Raw genomic sequence first — 19,122 nt, 5'->3', positions numbered from 1 at the left:
GACCATGCAAATGATGAGCAAAAAACCCAGCCACAGGGGATGCACAAACCAGTGTGTTTCTTTGTGCCCAGATAAATGGGGAGGGTTACATCAGGAAGGGTATCCAGTGTAAAATTTTGCCAGATCAATATGTGGACAATACAGATTTCTATACTGGATTGGTCGAGTCCCAGGTTAACAACAACTGCCACCAGTACTGTTAGCCAACGGGGTGCTGACGGAAACTGGGCTATTGTTGGTTGAAATGGAGAAGAAGAGGGGGGAGACATTTCTGGAAGAAAGAGGAGGAAGGTAAAGAGCGTGGAACTGGGGGTCGGAAATTTGAATGTTGGCAGTATGACTGGTAAGGGGAGAGAGTTAGCAGATATGATGGAGACCAGGAAGGATTGTGTGTGCAAGAGACTAAATGGAAAGAGTGTAAGGTCAGATGGATCGGAGGTGTATTCAATTTGTTCTATCATGGTGTGAATGGGAGGAGAAATGGAATTGGGATTATTCTGAAGGAACAGTATGTCAAGAGTGTTTTGGAAGTGAAAAGAGTGTCAGACAGAGAAATGATTATGAAGCTGGAAATTGGATGTGTGTTAATGAATGTTGTTAGTGCATATGCTCAGCAAGTTGGCTGTGCGATGGATGAGAAAGAAGATTTCTAGAGTGAGTTGGATGAAGTGATGGACAGTGTACCCAACGAACAGAAAGTGGTGATTGGAACGGATTGCAATGGACATGATGGTGAAGGGAACAGAGGAGATGAGGAGGTGATGGATAGGTATGGTCTCAATGAGAGGAATGAAGAAGGATCGGCATGGCTGTGGTGAATACATATTTTAAGAGAGAAGAACATAGGGTGATGTACAAGAGTGGAGGAAGATGCACACAGGTAGATCATATCCTATGCAGAAGAGTCAATCTGAAGGAGATTAACTAGAATTACAACAGCCTATGAAAAAACTTGTAAATCTGGCCCACCTTAAATCCCTTCGCACCTCTCTGTCAGCGTCTTTTGTCCCGTAAATGTGTTGATCAAGACAAGCAGTAAGCAGCCTGCTATTCCATCCCCACACCGCCACAGAACGTGCACAAAGTTCGCTCAATTCCAGCCTTCATTATCTGGGAGTAATGTGCTGGAGTTTTAGAATGGAAATAATAGATCGTTATTTGGAACACGTGCAATCTGTGTAAACACATCATTAAAACAGAAACGGTTTTCATATTTTAGTAATAAATGACAAAATGTAGACATAAACTATGAAATGTGTGAAGCCTGAAGTCCAAAGATCAAATAAACACTTTTACAAAGGGTTCAAGGATGATGCAACAGCTTCCGTGGCACAGTGGTAAGAACTGATGACTTGTAATCAAGAGTCCCCGGTTCGATCCTGACTGCCTTGTATATTTACCATGGACTATAAGGCGCATACTAATTCAGCGTAAGCAGGAACACTCAATAAAACTGAATAAAAAAAAAATCAAGTGACAATGAGATACGAATAAGGCAGATTCACCAGCATTTGTGTGTCAGCTTTTATCCATCCAGATCAGAGAATTTCCAATTCGTTTGTCTCAAAACACCACTCACATTTACAGTTATTCCCACTTTCAAATTAAAACCAACCGTGTCAGATCCCGGTGGGGGTGTTAGAGTAGTATGTATCGTGATCGTGACTGAGAGAATAAAAGTGAAAAAAAACGCTAACTTTTAAAAGTCCTTTACATTTACAGCGGCTGTTACAGATACAAACCAAATGTATGTTTTTATTGTATAATAATAGTAAGAGCAGCTCACTACTCAAAACGGTAAATATACGAGACAGTCAGGATCGAACGGGGGGACTTTTGATTACAAGCTGTTGCATCATCCTTAAACCTTCTTTGGACTTCAAGCTTTACACATTATATAGTTTATGTCTGCATTTTGTCATTTATTACTAAAATATGAAAAACGTTTCTGTTTTAACAATGTGTTTACACAGATTATTGTAGAAACTGAACACGTATGAAATGCATGTGTTCCAAATAAAAAACTATTATTTCCATTCTAAAACTCCAGATAATGAAGGCTGGAACTGGGAGAACTTTGTGCCTGTTCTGCGGCGGTGGGGGGATAGAATAGTAGGCTGCTTGCTGCTTTTCTTAATCAACACATTTACAAGACAAAAGATGCTGACTGAGAGGTGCGAAGGGATTTAAGGTGGGCTGGATTTACGAGTTTTTTCGTAGGCTTTGGTAATTCTAGTGTTAAAGACTGCAAAGTGTTGGCAGAGGAAAGTGTAGTTAGACAGCATAGGATGGTGGTCTGTAGGACAGAGCCAAGGATCAAATGGTGGAAATTGAAAAAGGAAGACTGCAAGGTTGAGTTTAGGGAGGAGGTAAGACAGGTATTGGGGGCCTGTCACCAGACACTTGGGCAACTACTGCAGAAGTAGCAAGGATGCTTGGCATGACATCTGGACAGAGGAAGGCAGAAAAGGAAACCTGGTGGTGGAATGGGGAAGTGCAGGAGAGTATACAGTGGAAGAGGATGGCGAAGAAGACGTGGAATAGTCAGAGATGCACAAAGACAAGTGTACAAGCAGATAAGGTGCAAGTTGAAGAGAGAGGTGACGAAGGCTAAAGAAAAGGCATATTATGAGTTGTATTAGAGGTTGGACACTAAGGAGGGAGAAAATAACCTGTACTGATTGGCTAGATGGAGGGACCGAGCTGGAGAAGATGTGCAGCAGGTTAGGATGATAAAGGATAAACACGGAAACATACTCACAAGCGAGGAGGGTGTGTTGAGATGATGGAAAGACTACTTTTGGAGAGGCTGATGAATGAAGAAAATGAGAGAGAGAGAAGGTTGGATGATGTGGAGATAGTGAATCAGGAAGTGCAATAGATTAGCAAGGATGAAGTAAGGACAGCTATGAAAAGGACAAAGAATGGAAAGGTTATTGGTCCAGATGACATACCTATGGAAGCATGGAGGTGTTTAGGAAAGAGTAGTGGAAGCTAGGTTAAGAAGGGAGGTAATGATTAGTAAGCAGCAGTATGGTTTTATGCCAAGAAAGAGCACAACAGATGCAAAGTTTGCTCTGAGGGTGTTAATGGAAAAGTATAGAGAAGGCCAGAAGGAGTTGCATTGTGTCTTTGTGGACCTGGAGAAAGCATTTGGCAGGGTGCCTCAAGAGGAGTTGTGGTATTGTATGAGGAAGTTGTGAGTGGCAGAAAAGTATGTAAGAGTTGTACAGGATATATACGAGGGAAGTGTGACCGTGGTGAGGTCTGAGGTAGGCTTGATGGATGCATTTAACGTGGAGGTGGGATTATATCAGAGATCAGCTCTGAGCCCTTTCTTATTTGCAATGGTGCTGGACAGGTTAACAGATGAGATTAGACAGGAGTCCCCTTGGACTTTGATGTTTGCTGATGACATTGCTATCTATAGCGAGAGTAGGGAGCAGGTTGTTGAGACCCTGGAGGAGGTGGAGATGTGCTCTAGAGAAGAGAGGAATGAAGGTCAGTAGGAACAAGACAGAATGCATGTGTGTGCATGAGAGGAAGGTCAATGGAATGGTGAGAATGCAGAGAGTAGAGTTGCAAAGGTGGATGAGTTTAAATACTTGGGATCAACAGTACAGAGTAACGGAGACTGTGGAAGAGAGGTGAAAAAGAGAGTGGAGGCAGGGTGGAATGGGTGGAAAGGAATAGCATGAGTAATTTGTGACAGACAGTTATCAGCAAGAATGAAAGGGAAGATATATAGAACAGTAGTGAGACCAGCTTTGTTATATGGGTTGGAAACGGTGGCACTGACCAGAAAGCAGGAGCCAAAGCTGGAGGTGGCATAGTTAAAGATGCTAAGATTTGCATTGGGTATGACGAGGATGGATAGGACTAGAAATGAGTACATTAGAGCAGTGTTTCCCAACCTCGGTCCTGGGGGCACACTGTGGCTGAAGGTTTTTGTTCCAAACAGATTCCTAGTAAGTGACAACACCTGATAGCACTGATCTCATTTAATTAGCTGGTATTATTTTTCTTTTATTCTGCATTCAGAAAAGCACAGCAGCATGATTTTTACATTTATCGGACATTTAGAAATATTTCTGCTTTTGATATAGATTTCTTTTTTTTTTTTACCAAACTTCGTTTTCTAATTTCTATATTGTTCCCAAAACACAGAACGTGGGAAATAACACATCACTTAATTAGCCCAGGAGTCCAATTAAAAACAGAACCTAGATGGAACAAAAACTTGCAGCCACAGTGTGCCCCCAGGACCGAGGTTGGGAAACACTGCATTAGAGGGTCAGCTCAGGTTGGACGGTTGGGAGATAAAGAGAGGTGAGATTGCGTTGGTTTGGACATGTGCAGAGGACAGATGTTGGGTATATTGGGAAAAGGATGTTAAAGATAGAGCTGCAAGGCAAGAGGAAAAAGGGAAGAATTAAGAGAAGGTTTATGGATGTGGTGAGAGAGAATATGCAGGTGATGGGTGTGGCAGAGCAAGATGCAGAGGACAGAAAGATATGGAAGAAGATGATCCGCTGTGGCAACCCCTAACGGGAGCAGCCGAAAGAAGAAGATGCAAAAATTATCAAGGCAATCAAACGTTGTGCCATGGTGGAAACACACACACACAAAATCACTCCCAACCTGTCCTGTAAAATTTTATGCCAGACACAGACGTCGTAGCTTTAGATTGAAAAATTAGATGATTTTGTCATGATCTAACTTTTTAGCATGATAATGTTCAAATGATAATATAGTAAATTGCTGAAACAAACTGATGACATTGATGGTCTCAAATGTGCCTTGATCTGATTTACAGATGAAAAAACTCTCTCAACACTGCCAGTTATGCTTGGAAGTGTGACCATTACTTGCAACAAAGCATTAACATTAGGAAAAATATCCACAGGGCAGTTGTCAAGCACCTCCAAAAGAGATGACAATTTTTGCTTTCTTGTTTCCACTTTTCTGTTAATGTGTTGGACAAATACTGTATATTTTGCATCCTGGATATTGATTCCATGTAGCTAAACGAGGCTTTTTGAAAAACCTTGATATTTCCATTTGCCATGTCAGAAATAATACCTCAAAATAAGAAACTATCTCTTGGTGTTCGTCAAAAATACTCAGTTAAGCAACTTAAGGTTTTTGTTAATTATCTAATGACTACTACCAATCAGGTTACAAATGCACTGTAACATCTCTCTATTTATTTATTTATTTATTTATTTATTTATTTATTTATTTATTTATTGACAATTCAATAACCAATGAGATTTGTCATACCACTTCAAAACCAAAGGAAAGATAAAATAGCAAGTACCCAATCAGTTACAAAATTTAATGGAAAATTTCATATACAATGAAGTGATTGGCTGGATCTACACTACACCACCCTGGGATGGGATTAAACTGTATATCTTTAGATATCTTTTTCATAATGTGCAATTTCAAAAACTATTTTTCAAAATATTCCCACTGGAGGTATAGCAGTTAATTTTATTTTTATACCATCAATTTCCCATTTACTGGCTTAGGATAACTGTACACATTACATTATACAGTAATGTAAAAACATTAAATAAAATTATTAAAATGTTGCATTGCTTTGTTAGTAATCTTGGCAGATAAACAGTGAAATCAATAAACAGAATCAGATGGAATTCTTTAAAAATGAAGAACCATCATTGTCTTTGTTTCTTTTCATGCTTATCTGTGTCATAAATATAAACAAAGATGTTTCCAGTTTTATCTTTGAAACAAGCATTTTAAGGTAGAAATTACTTGATGTTTTATTAGAAGCCACTCTTTTGAAAAATTAAAATTTTGACTTCTATGATAAGAGTGAGTGTTACGTTAATTGCGGATTCTAAGTTAGCCCTGTGTTTGTGTGAAATATTGCTGTGATGGATACCACCGCCCCTTCCAGGTCTGGATGCTGCCATTACCCCAGTGCTTTCTGGATAGGCTCTGGATGGGTCTAATAAAGTTCTGTTATATAAGACAGACCTTATACATTTTTTGTCTCATTACTGGAGTCTGTATGAAACAAAATCATATTACTCATTGCTGATCTGGCCACCATTCAATTTTGCTTAGTCCAGTTTATTCTTGTACAGTGCTGATCACCGAGTGCCAATTAAATCCCTTTAATAATTTGTGAAGTTCACAAATTTACAAACTGTACCAGAATCTATGTCATTAATATAAATCAGAAAAAATTACTGTCCAAGAACAGACCCCTGAGGGAATCCAACAATGGCATTACCTTACATGGAAGTTTATCTTTACAGTTTGTCTCCTGCCAGTTAAGCAACATGAGGTCCGGTTTTGTAATTTACCATTGATGCCAGTAGCTTCTAATTTCAAAATTAGTCTTTTAAGCAGCCTTTGACACAGCACCATACCAAAGAATAAGTAAATTATATCATATGCTTTGCTTTTGTCAAGTACTCCACTACTTTTATAATTTATTTCCAATTATAGTTTCCATTTTGCATAATATAGAAGTTAAGATTTATTGATCTGTAATCACCAGAATCTTTCTTTTCTATTTTAATATCTGTAAACTCAGAGCCTACTTCTGCCTGAGACATTCCATGTATTTATTCTTTTACACATACATGATTTAAATTTTAAGATGGAGAGAGATTGTAAAGGGTTGATAACTAGCCAGGTACCACATTTAATGTAAAGAAAAGCAGGGTAATGAAATGAGTTCAAACAAAAAGTCACTGATGTCATACATCCTCTGCTGGCTCTGCATGCTGTAAGTCTAGCAAGCTTCTCTCTGACTCAGGGTAACTTTTGTCCATGGAGCTCTGTGCTTGTTGGGTGTGAGTTCCTGATTGAATGTCCACTTTTGGGTTGTTGTTCCTTAAATAGCAATAAAGAAGAAACAGAAATTTCAGGCAAAACCGTTAAGTGATGTCAGAGTCCATCTTGGAACTTGTCCTCCAGTTTGTGGGTGAATGAGGAAAGGCATTACAGACAGTGGTCTCTCAGGCACTTAGCATGGTAGGCTTACATTGTTTCAGTTTCATAGATGTTTCCAATGTGCATATGTGTGTCAATGGATAAAATTATTTACTTAATTTTCTATTTGTTTTAAATTTTTTATGCTGTGTTTATCATTAACACAAACTCTGTGAGCATTTTTGTTTCCTCTGTTGTTTTTCCAAGAGGGGCTTTTCAATCAAAGTTAGGAAATCCCAATGATCCTTACAAATTCTTTATCTCAGATAGGTCGAGTGTGATTAGTTAATATACTTTTACATACATAAAATAACAGAATTTGGAGGCATGTAGTAAGCTATAATCACGAAATGTTTGAAAATGTTCCTTGTTATATGTTGGAACCAATGTTCCCTCTAAGCTGAGCGCGTGAGCGATCGCTCACACGAATTCAGAGCGTCGCTCATACTTCCCGCACGATCGCTCATTCCGACGGCGTCGCTTGTAAATTGGTGCTTATAAATTTTTGGCTTAAACAAAATGTCGCTCATAAACAATGTTTTTTGCTCACTATATGCTACTCCTTAGAGGGAACATTGGTTGGAACCTCTAAATATTTCTGATTATCTTCATGCATGTCTTGCAATATCTTCTACTTTTTTAATGGATCGATCCTGCAGTGACATCAGTCTATTATTCTTCTGGATTTTTGCTGTATTTCTGTCACTGCTCATTTATGCCACCCCACCTGTCTCAACTTCTCTGCGCTTAAATGTACTCCAGTACTTTCAGATAAGTATTAGCTTTCTACTATGCTGAAATACTCTCAGGATATACTCCTGCATATTAAACAGTTTGTCCAGTGCAAATGGTCAGATTGGAATGTCCTAAAAGATACTGGTATTGTGCATTGCCCGAAATATTTACATCGCAGGTCAGGTCTCTGCCACCACAGAGCTGCAAATTTAAAGTTCACTGGAAGCATTTGCTTAGGAATTTGCCATCCTACTCATGGCTTTAAAAATAAAAAGTGTTTTAAATTTTCAATGTCCATCCATCCATTCTCTTCTGCTTATCTGGGGTCGGGTCGCAGGGGCTACAGCTTTAGCAGAGAGGCCCAGACTTCCCTCTCCCCGGCCACTTCTTCCAGCTCTTCTGGGAGAATCCCAAGGCATTCCCAGGCCAGCCGGGAGACATAGTCCCTCCAGCGTGTCCTGGGTCTTCCCAGGGGCCTCCTCCCGGTTGGACGTGCCCGGAACACCTCACCAGGGAGGCGTCCAGGAGGCCTCCTGATCAGATGCCCGAGCCACCTCATCTGATTCTTCTCGATGCGGAGGAGTAGCGGCTCTACTCTGAGCCCCTCCCGGATGACTGAGCTTCTCACCCTATCTTTAAGGGAAAGCCCAGACACCCTGCGGTGGAAACTCATTTCAGCCGCTTGTATTCGCGATCTCGTTCTTTCGGTCACTACCCATAGCTCATGACCATAGGTGAGGGTAGGAACGTAGATCGACTGGTAAATTGAGAGCTTTGCCTTACAGCTCAGCTCCTTTTTCACCACGACAGACCGATGCAGAGCCCGCATCACTGCGGATGCCGCACCGATCCGCCTGTCGACCTCCCGGTCCATTCTTCCCTCACTCGTGAACAAGACCCCGAGATACTTGAACTCCTCCACTTGGGGCAGGATCTCTCCCCCAACCCTGAGAGGGCACTCCACTCTTTTCCGGCTGAGGACCATGGTCTCGGATTTGGAGGGGCTGATTCTCCTTCCAGCCGCTTCACACTCAGCTGCGAACCAATCCAGAGAGAGCTAAAGATCACGGCCTGATGAAGCAAACAGGACAACATCATCTGCAAAAAGCAGTGACCCAATCCTGAGTCCACCAAACCGGACCCCTTCAACACCCTGGCTGCGCCTAGAAATTCTGTCCATAAAAGTTATAAACAGAATCCGTGACAAAGGGCAGCCCTGGCAGAGTCCAACTCTCACTGGAAACGGGCTCGACTTACTGCCGGCAATGCGGACCAAGCTCTGACACCGGTTGTACAGGGACCGAACAGCTCTTATCAGGGGGTCCGGTACCCCATTCTCCTGGAGCAACCCCCACAGGATTCCCCAAGGGACACGGTTGAACGCCTTTTCCAAGTCCACAAAACACATGTAGACTGGTTGGGCAAACTCCAATGCACCCTCCAGGACTCTGCTAAGGGTGTAGAGTTGGTCCACTGTTCCGCGACCAGGATGAAAACCACACTGTTCCTCCTGAATCCGAGGTTAGACTATCTGACGGACCCTCCTCTCCAGAACCCCCGAATAGACTTTTCCAGGGAGGCTGAGGAATGTGATCCCTCTGTAGTTGGAACACACCCTCCGGTCCCCCTTTTTAAAGAGGGGGACCACCACCCCGGTCTGCCAATCCAGAGGCACTGTTCCCGATGTCCATGCGATGTTGCAGAGACGTGTCAACCAAGACAGTCCTACAGCATCCAGAGCCTTGAGGAACTCCGGGCGTATCTCAGTCCCAGAGATTGGAGAGCCCACCTCAGAGTCCCCAGGCTCTGCTACCTCATTGGAAGGCATGTTAGTGGGATTGAGGAGGTCTTCGGAGTACTCCCCCCCCACCGACCCACAACGTCCCGAGTCAAGGTCAGCAGTGCACCATCCCCACCATACACAGTGTTGACACTGCACTGCTTCCCCCTCCTGAGAGCCGTCCGAAAGTTGTTCTCCATGGCCTCCCCAAACTCCTCCCATGCCCGAGTTTTTGCCTCAGCAACCACTGAAGCAGCATTCTGCTTGGCCTGCCGGTACCCATCAGTTGCCTCCAGAGACCCACAGGACAAAAAGGTCCTAAAGGACTCCTTCTTCAGCTTGATGGCATCCCTCACCGCCGGTGTCCACCAACGGGTTCGGGGATTGCCGCCACGACAGGCACCGACCACCTTACGGCCACAGCTCCGGTCAGCCACCTCAACAATAGAGGCACGGAACATGGCCCTTTCGGACTCAATGTCCCCCACCTCCCTCGGGATGTCGTCGAAGTTCTGCCGAAGGTGGGAGTTGAAGCTACTTCTGACAGGGGACTCTGCCAGCCGTTCCCAGCAGACCCTCACAACACGTTTGGGCCTACCAGGCCTAACCGGCATCTTCCCTCAATCGAAGCCAACTCACCACCAGGTGGTGATCAGTTGACAGCTCCGCCCCTCTCTTCCCCCGAGTGTCCAAGACATGTGGCCGCAAGTCCGATGACACAACCACAAAGTCGATAATTGAACTGAGGCCTAGGGTGTCCTGGTGCCAAGTGCACATATGAACACCCCTATGCTTGAACGTGGTGTTCGTTATGGACAATTCGTGACGAGCACAGAAGTCCAATAGCAAAACACCGCTCGGGTTCAGATCAGGGTGGCCATTCCTCCCAATCACGCTCTTCCAGGTCTCACTGTCATTGCCCACGTGAGCATTGAAGTCTCCCAGCAGAACGAGGGAGTCCCCAGAAGGTATGCCTTCTAGCACCCCCTCCAGGGACTCCAAAAAGGGTGGATACGCCAAACTCCCGTTCGGCGCATATGCACAAACAACAGTCAGGACCCTTCCCCCCCATCCGAAGGCGTCGGGAGGCCACCCTCTCGTCCACCGGGGTAAACCCCAATGCACAGGCTCCAAGTCAGAGGGCAATAAGTATGCCCACACCTGCTCGGCGCCTCTCACCGGGGGCAACTCCAGAGTGGTAGAGAGTCCAGCCCCTCTCAAGGAGATTGGTTCCAGAGTCCAAGCTGTATGTCGAGGTGAGTCCGACTATATCTAGCCAGAACCTCTCGACCTTGCGCATTAGATCAGGCTCCTTCCCCTTCAGAGAGGTGACATTCCACGTCTCAAGAGTCAGTTTCTGTAGCCGAGGATCAGACCGCCAAGGTCCCCGCCTTCGGCCACCCAACTCACACTGCACCCAACCTCTTTGGCCTCTCCCATAGGTGGTGAGCCCATGGGAAGAAGGACCCACGTTACCTCTTCGGGCTGTGCCCGGCCGAGCCCCATGGGTGCAGGCTCAGCCACCAGGCGCTCGCCATCAAGCCATCGAGCCCCACCTCCAGGCCAAACTCCAGAGGGGGGCCCTGGTGACCCACGTCCGGGCAAGGGAAAACATTGTCCAAAGTTTTCGTTCATCATTTGAGGTTTGTTGAACCGCTCTTTGTCTCATCCCTCACCTAGGACCAGTTTGCCTTGGGTGGCCCTACCAGGGGCATAAAGCCCCGGACAACATACAGTAGCTCCTAGGATCATTGGGACACGCAAACCCCTCCACCACGATAAGGTGACGGTTCCTTAATATGCTATGCTTAACAGACACAGCTGAAAACCAAACAAATTTACATCTCTTGTGGGGGTGACACCAGACTCCACCTGGCTCTACTTCACAGAGACTTGCAGCTCAAGACAAGGCAGGGGGGTCGCAATAATTGTTAGATCTGAGTTAAACGTCAAAGAATCCCAATTAAGGTTCACTGTCTTTCAAGTGTCTGGCTCTTAAAACTAACAATGAAATCTAGCCCTATCTTACTTATTGTTCTCTATCATCCCTGATTATACAATGGGTCTTTCTTATCTGATCTTAACCCACTTACGTTCCGTTTCCCAGACAGTCATTCTTCTTGGTGATTTCAACATCCATATTGACATTCCTATTTGTAAACTGAGGAATGAATTCCTGATCTTGTTGGACTGATCTGACATGGTGCAACCTGTTGATATTCCTACCCACTCTGGTGATCATGTATTAGACCTGATCTTTCATCTGGCTCCTTTAAAACATAAGGAAGTTTCCTTCAAACAATCAGCTCCATGATACAACTCAGAATTACGGTCTATGAAAGAAGTTGCCTGACGCCTTGAGAGAATCTCATGTGAGATTCACCTTACTGTGCATATCTAGCTAAGAACACGCATTATTACAGATTAGAAAATGGCCATGGTAACATGAGGGTTTTCTTCTCTATAGATAATAAACTACTTCAGCCTGCATCAGGCCCAATTACCTCCTCTACTGAAGTCTGTGAAAAATTCCTACACTTTTTCTGTAATAAAATTAAAAATCTAAATAATTCAAATAACATAAATCCATCATCCATTTATATTTTTCCCTGTCTTCCCACTCCATCCATTTCCCTTTCTAAATTTTCACCAGTCACATCCGAATTTGTTAATGACCTGCTTTTTAAGAAGAGGCTGATTACTTGTGTACTGGACCCCATCCCCACTACACTACAACAATTATAAATACCTCCCTTGACACTGGCTTTGTGCCAGCCACAAAACACTTCATTAACCCCAATGTTACATAAGTTGATGATGACAGTCTTTAACACTTTTCAGCCTATTTCTCACTTACCTTTTCTATCAAAAGTTCTTGAGTGTGTTGCAGCCTCCCAACTTGTCAATTTACTTAATTTCTGATAACTGATGGAGCACTTTTAGTCTGGTATTAGAGCACAGCACAGCTGTAAAACTGCTTTGCTTCAGGTAACCAATGATTTAGTTGAATGATAGCAGCAGACTCTGTAAAAACCAATGAATTAACTCTGTTAGACCTCAGTACAGCATTGGACACTGTCAAACATGGCTCCAGAATGAAGAAAATTCTGGATATCTCTGGCACTGCCCTACAGTGGTTTAAGTCCTATCTGACAGAGATGCAAGAGTTTGTTAGTCATGGCAACAGCAGATCCAACTCGTTGTTGGTCACACAAGACGTTCCTCAGAGCTTTATCCTCAGCTCTCTGCTCTTCTGCATCTACAGTATATGCTTCCCCTCGGTCATATTATCCATAGGTTTGGATTGATTGATCATTTTTATGCAGATGATACTCAGCTCTATTTCAATGTTAAAACCGAAACTTCATCAGAGCTTTCTCAGCTCACAACTTGTCTCAGTGAAATTAAAACCTAGATGGAGCAGAACTCTTTACAATTAAATTGCAGCAAAATTGAATTCCTGCAAATTGGCACTAAAGAGCTACTTAAGAAAATGAGCTCCTTTTCAAACTCTTGACAATGATTTTTCCAGACCTCCTTCAAATGCAAGGAATCTTGGTGTAATTTTTGATTCCTCTTTTTCTTATTCTACCTACATAAACTACATTAAGAAACTCTCTTACTTCTACCTTCGTAACATATCCAGTGCTTGCTCATTCCTCACCTTTTCTAATGCTGAGAAACTTTTATCACATCCTGCATTGATTATTATAATTCCCTACTGGCAGGTATCTCTGCAAATCTTATATCCAGTTGATTCAAACCTCTGTTGCAAGAGTCTTTATGTGAATCATTAACAGTGAACACAGTACACCCATCCGGCTTCGCCCTGTGCCTTAAAGGATTGAATATAAAATTCTATTAATAACCTACAAAGCTTTAAATGGCCTTGCACCAGACTACATCAATGAACTTCTCCATCACTATGCTCCTGTTCGGCCACTAAAGTCCTCGGATTCTGGCAAGCTTATTGTGCTTCACACTGTGGGTGACTGGGCCTTCAGCTGGCAAGTACTCAGACTTTGGAATGACCTCCCTAATTTAATTAGATCATTTTTTCTACTTAGTTTTTCTTTAAAAAAAACAAAAAACTGTTCAGGAAGGCTTTTAACTTAACCTAATATTCTGCTCCTTCTTTCAGTCTACCTTTCTGCCCAGATGCTTAGTATAACTCGTCAGTCAGTCATTGTCCAACCCGTTATATCCTAACACAGGGTCACGGGGGTCTGCTGGAGCCAATCCCAGCCAGCACATGGTGCAAGGCAGGAACAAATCCCCGGGCAGGGCGCCAGCCCACTGTAGGACACACACACACACTCTCACACACCAAGCACACACTATTAGGATTGCCAATGCACCTAACCTGCATGTTGCACTTGGAGGAAACCCACACATACATGGGGAGAACATGAAAACTCTGCGCAGGGAAGACTGGGAAGCGAACCCCCAGTAAAACTTGTGTGCATATTATATCACTAATTATATTATTTGTTCAGGATTTTCTTCTAGTATCAAATTTAGTATTTTGCTCTGGTTTATGGTCTTTTATTCTATTTAGTACTTTGTGTATCCTGTATTTATCTTTGCAAAAAATATTTGTATTCAGTGTTACATATACTCTGCTCTTCTTTTGGAGACTCTGTGAAGCACTTTGATCATGGGAAAGGCACTGTATAAATAAAACTTATTATTATTACTAGCTTAACCCACATTGATATTAACATGTTCCCTTTGACTGTTTTAATCTTATGAGCCTGAATATTATTTTTTATAAATGGTTTCACACATTCACCTTTCCTTTCTTATCTCTCTTCCATTAAGGGTGCATAGCTACTAATATTATATTCCTTTCCATCACTCTCATTTAGCCATGGCTCTGTAATAGTACAAGGCCAGTATTGTTGGCTGTAGTTCATGTGTTTTGTTTCTAATGTGCTTCACACTAAGAAGATAACCTTATAAAAGAGCAATGCTACTTAGTGTCACTTGTGTCTCTAATATTGTTTGTTCCAACATAAACTACAACAAGAGATTTTATTACCAGTTTTATCTTCTTGTTCTTTTTTAAAATTTTTATACATGTTTTATGCATTGCATGTATAGTACTGCATATGCCATTTCAAGCAGATTTTTCCTGTAAATCAGTTTTTTTTACTCTGTAATGCAGTATGTAGCTCTTTTGAAACAGATATAACATTTTTAGCAGGTTTTCATTGAATGTTTCTACGATTACAAAATGGACAGTTAGTAGTTTAATTGATTTACAGATTTCAAGTTTTTTGTAGTCATTTTTTATTATATATAAAAGAATGGAAGCTGTTTTGATGTGTGAGAAGCAGTACACAATTAAACTATGGAACTCATTATTTCTTTGTGACAAAACAAATGTAGGAGTTTGCATGGTTTTCTTTGTTCTCTTTGGAAGCATGTAATAACTGTCAACGGCTGTTTTTGTTGTTTTTAAGAAAAAAAAAGCCTTAACTTTCATTGTTTATGAGCCTAAAATACTGTATTTGTCAGCTGATGCATCTGCACTTTTTACTGTAGTACTTATGAAGTGTTTCTTTCTTTCAGTGTACTCTGGATTTATCAAAAGAAATTGTTCAGGAGTTATATAACGTAGAGAAAATGTGTAGAGCTTTATCTTTTGAGGTTATTCTGAATTCTGCAAAGGTAAGACCTAATAATAAAATGACCATTCATTTTGTACAGAATAATGTTTCATATGTGTCATTATGTCCAAATAATGAATATAAATAAAATCTGAATTAGACAAAGGAATAAATGTCTTTTTGATGGGTTTCTCTTTCTAGTTTTGCAGCTGGGAAGCCACATGTGTGAAATTTGCAATATGCTTGTACACCTTCATGCTCTTCCATGTCTGCTCTGAAGTTGGTGTGCAAGTGTTTACCCTTGGATGGACAGTGTCATGTCATTGTCTAACTTGCTTATAGACCAGGGTCATGGAGAATCTTTGGACTTGAGCCTGTGTTACCTAGCATAGTGGGCAAGGCAGGAACAACACCTGGACAGGGTGCCAGTCCATCTGATTAACAGTGCAACATCTTTTTTAATCCCTATAGAAAATCTTTTAGATCTCCAAAAACGAAAAAAAAAAGTTCAAGCAAAAAATGTGTGGAAACCAACCTATGTATACTTTTGCTGAAATCCTTTAGTCCTTATACATATTCTCAAGGAGCCAGAACCAATTTGGGCAGCTGTGGGCACAAGGCCCGAAATAAACCTAGACAGGCTGCCAGTCCATCATGAGGCAAACTCATACATACCCCCCACATGCATATTGGTCCAATTTAGAGACTTAATGAATGGGTTGTGGTAGAAATATTGTGTCAACCGAAGATAACTTATACTATAAAAAGGAGAACATGCAGCCTCCACACAAACTAGTGACCAGGCCAGTATTTGAACACAGGGTGCTGGAGCTCTGAGGCAGCAGCACAGACCACTGTACTACCTTTTAAGTCTATAGTTTGAACCATATGGCCTCTTTTAAGGCCATCAGACCTTTGGTAAGCAGGTTATGTAATATGAAAAACAACATGTTTTGTGTTTTTAGAATGGCTGCAGACTCCTGATTTGTTTTACAATTTTAGTTTGGCTTACCACATTGGGTTATGTTTAGATATTGTCCATTTTTACAGCCAACATCTGGCTCTAATTTGCAGGATAAAAGAATATGTATATTTGCAAATATTCATTGTAAATGCCTCATTAAGTTGCCATGATTCATATTTGAACGTTACATGTTATTAAAAATTATAAAACTGAACTGAGGTACAACGAGCAATATTTCCTTCCTTGCGTATCACAATTTTATGTTACATAACCACATTGTTTTTTTTGTTACCATGAACTTGGAAATGGAATAACTCCTGTCACAATTATTCAACATTAACTAATGATGACTTTGGACTTTATATCAAAATGTGTGCCTGTGTTAATCAGCTTTATTTTATAACCTATTGAAAGTAACAGTTGGCTCCAAATAGATAATTTGAGCCGGTATTTCTGAAAATACATCAAAGCTGTTGGCTGAAATAGTTGCCATATTTTTTTATAATACATTGTGTGTTTGTACTGCTCATTTTATACCTTTTTTTTTTTACTGTTTTACTTGTATTGTAATTCTGGTGGCAATATTTATGTGGTGGCATATTTTCCACTATTTATTTTCGCATACCTTTTGATTATTTTTTCGAGTGACTTCTTAGCTATGTTTTTGTCTCAATGCTTTTGAGATGTGACTGCACTTCATACTTTGGTCACTGTGGCTGATAATTGTGTACATGCCCCAGTTTCTTCTAAATCTAAAAGGAGTTTATGTTAAGATGATGAGCAGCTGTAAAGTGGCCATAAATAAGAGAAGGTGCTTCTGTTCCTGTGTGTGCCTTGAACTGGACTAGTATCCCATCCTTGGTTCCTTGCATGCTTTATACCCATCTCTGCAGGAATACAACCTGAATACCCCAATCCTTCATTTGAAAAAAATAGGTACATTTCATGAAGATCACACACAGGTGCTCCTCTACTATGAATAGGTTTACTGTCTAATTCTGTCTTATCAGTGGTCAGATATCTGTAAAACTATCATTTCTTGTGAGATCTCCTAATAATCATGAGAGCACTATGCCATTATGCAATGTACTGTTTTATTTCTGCATTTTTAATTTTTATGCATCAGCTTGACTAGTAACTGATCATTTTTAGTATTCCATAATATGTAAATACCTGCAGTGGACTGGTATCATTTCCAGTGTTATTTCCTGTCTTGTGCCCAGTGCTGATGTGACAAGCAGGCTCTGGCCTTGCAACCCTGAACTGGCTAAGCATGTCAGAGAATGTATGTATATTATTTGCAATTACAAACAACTGCAGTGAATTAGATTCACATCCATACAAAATTTGACACACAAGAGAAGACCATTCAGTCCATTAAACTTACAGTAAATATTGTCCATTTATCCCATCGTCCTTTGCAGTTTGTTAATTGGCTCTATCCTCAGCTTTGAAATGCAGTTGCTCTTTCCTTTATGATAGGAGGCTTGCTAGACTACTGGGGCATAGCAGGCAAGGGATAGCAGGACCCTAGGAAAGAGAGCAAGGCATTCACTAACAGGGCTGACACATGTTCTTTTGCCTTTGCTTCCTGAAAGAACATCATCAATGAGTGGTTTATACAATGAATGTCCCAGAACAGAGAAGAGGTGTAGAGATAGCTTGGCAAAGACATTGGAATGGACAGGCATGAAAGGGCTGTATTAAAAATTGCCTTTTCAGAAATAAATAAAAGCTCAGGGGAACAGATACACCAGGCACTAACAGTAGAAGCTCTAGCATAGAGGTCTGTGGCAATCACAGAGCAGCATCTGACTTTTCATCCTCATGCAGTCTGCTCCTGGCTATCACCTTCTGGAAACGTTTCACCTCCTGACTCAGTGTGACACTCCTGCGTAAATAACCTGTGCCATGGGTTATTTATCTCATGGGCAGTGCTCCCTAGAGTGTTGTTCAATAAATAAAATGTTTCTAGTTAGTTTGCTGTCATTCCGGTGTCTGTCTCCACATTATCTGTAACTGCTGTCTCCCTGCACTAAACCTACAGGTGTTTGGCCACACACAATTGATAAGTGCTTCATTCTACTGGCTATATAATATTGTTTTATATTTTGCATACTAATTCATTCTACTGGCTATATAATATTGTTTTATATTTTGCATACTAACAAAGTTTGGTCTTGACAACTGATGACCTTAATAAGCTCTTTATAGGTGTTCTTTCAAAACATTAGGATGCTTCTCTGTACACGCTGTTTGCGCTGAACGTTCTTGTTTCTTCAGATGCAGGGTCGTAGTTTACTTTTGTTTTAGTACTGTGCCTCTTTATACAAGTATGTTGTTTATTTTTTTTTTCTAACTTATTTTGACATTGGGTTTATGGGAATATTGGATACATAAATATAGTTTTCTTTCCATTTCTTCCTTTATTTTGCAAGCACAGTGTTTTGCCATTGTGAGTAGTTTTAGAAGGATCGCTTATGTGCATATTATAAATCTTAATAATACCTAAGTAAAAATGCTCCATGGCTGGAGTACTGGCTAATTGCTGAACAGGTCTGCATGATTAATGTTTCACATTTCATTCAGTTGCGTCTGCTACACCAAACTATATATAAACTGGAGTAATTCAATATACCAGGGCAAGTGGTTATTAAAGCTATTTTGCATTGGGAAATAATCACAAAGTTATTTCTGTTTTTTAGAAAAAAATGTATGTGCTTGATGGAAATTTTTGATTAATATGCATTTAATTACAATTAAAAATCTTGATCATGAAATTAAGTGCAATTCATGTTTTGAACACTTGCACATATATACAGTCATGCTTGAAAGTTTGTGAACCCTTTAGAATTTTCTACATTTCTGCATAAATATGACCTAAAACATCATCAGATTTTCACTCGAGTCCTAAAAGTAGATAAAGAGAAACTAGTTAAACAAATAGACAAAAATATTATACTTGGTCATTTATTTATTAAGGAAAATGATCGAATATTACATTATTTGAGAGTGGCAAAAGGTATGTGAACCTTTGCTTTCAGTATCTGTTGTGACCC

The 19,122-nt window shown here is 41.1% G+C and overlaps 1 protein-coding gene across 3 annotated transcripts in view; it reads left to right on the top strand.

The window, feature by feature from the left end:
• Positions 1-19,122, top strand: part of LOC120528598 — a 123,905-nt gene that overhangs the window by 94,666 nt on the left and 10,117 nt on the right. For all 3 annotated transcript variants that reach the window (XM_039752776.1, XM_039752774.1, XM_039752775.1), the window contains exon 10: positions 15,062-15,160. In XM_039752776.1, the coding sequence (XP_039608710.1) occupies positions 15,062-15,160 (99 nt within the window). The remainder of the gene's footprint in view (positions 1-15,061; positions 15,161-19,122) is intronic.

This window comes from Polypterus senegalus, chromosome 4 (genome assembly GCF_016835505.1).
Source record: "Polypterus senegalus isolate Bchr_013 chromosome 4, ASM1683550v1, whole genome shotgun sequence".
NCBI lineage: Eukaryota > Metazoa > Chordata > Cladistia > Polypteriformes > Polypteridae > Polypterus > Polypterus senegalus.
The sequence above is the reverse complement of the archived record's forward strand: the minus strand, read 5'-3'. Positions and strand labels throughout refer to the sequence as shown.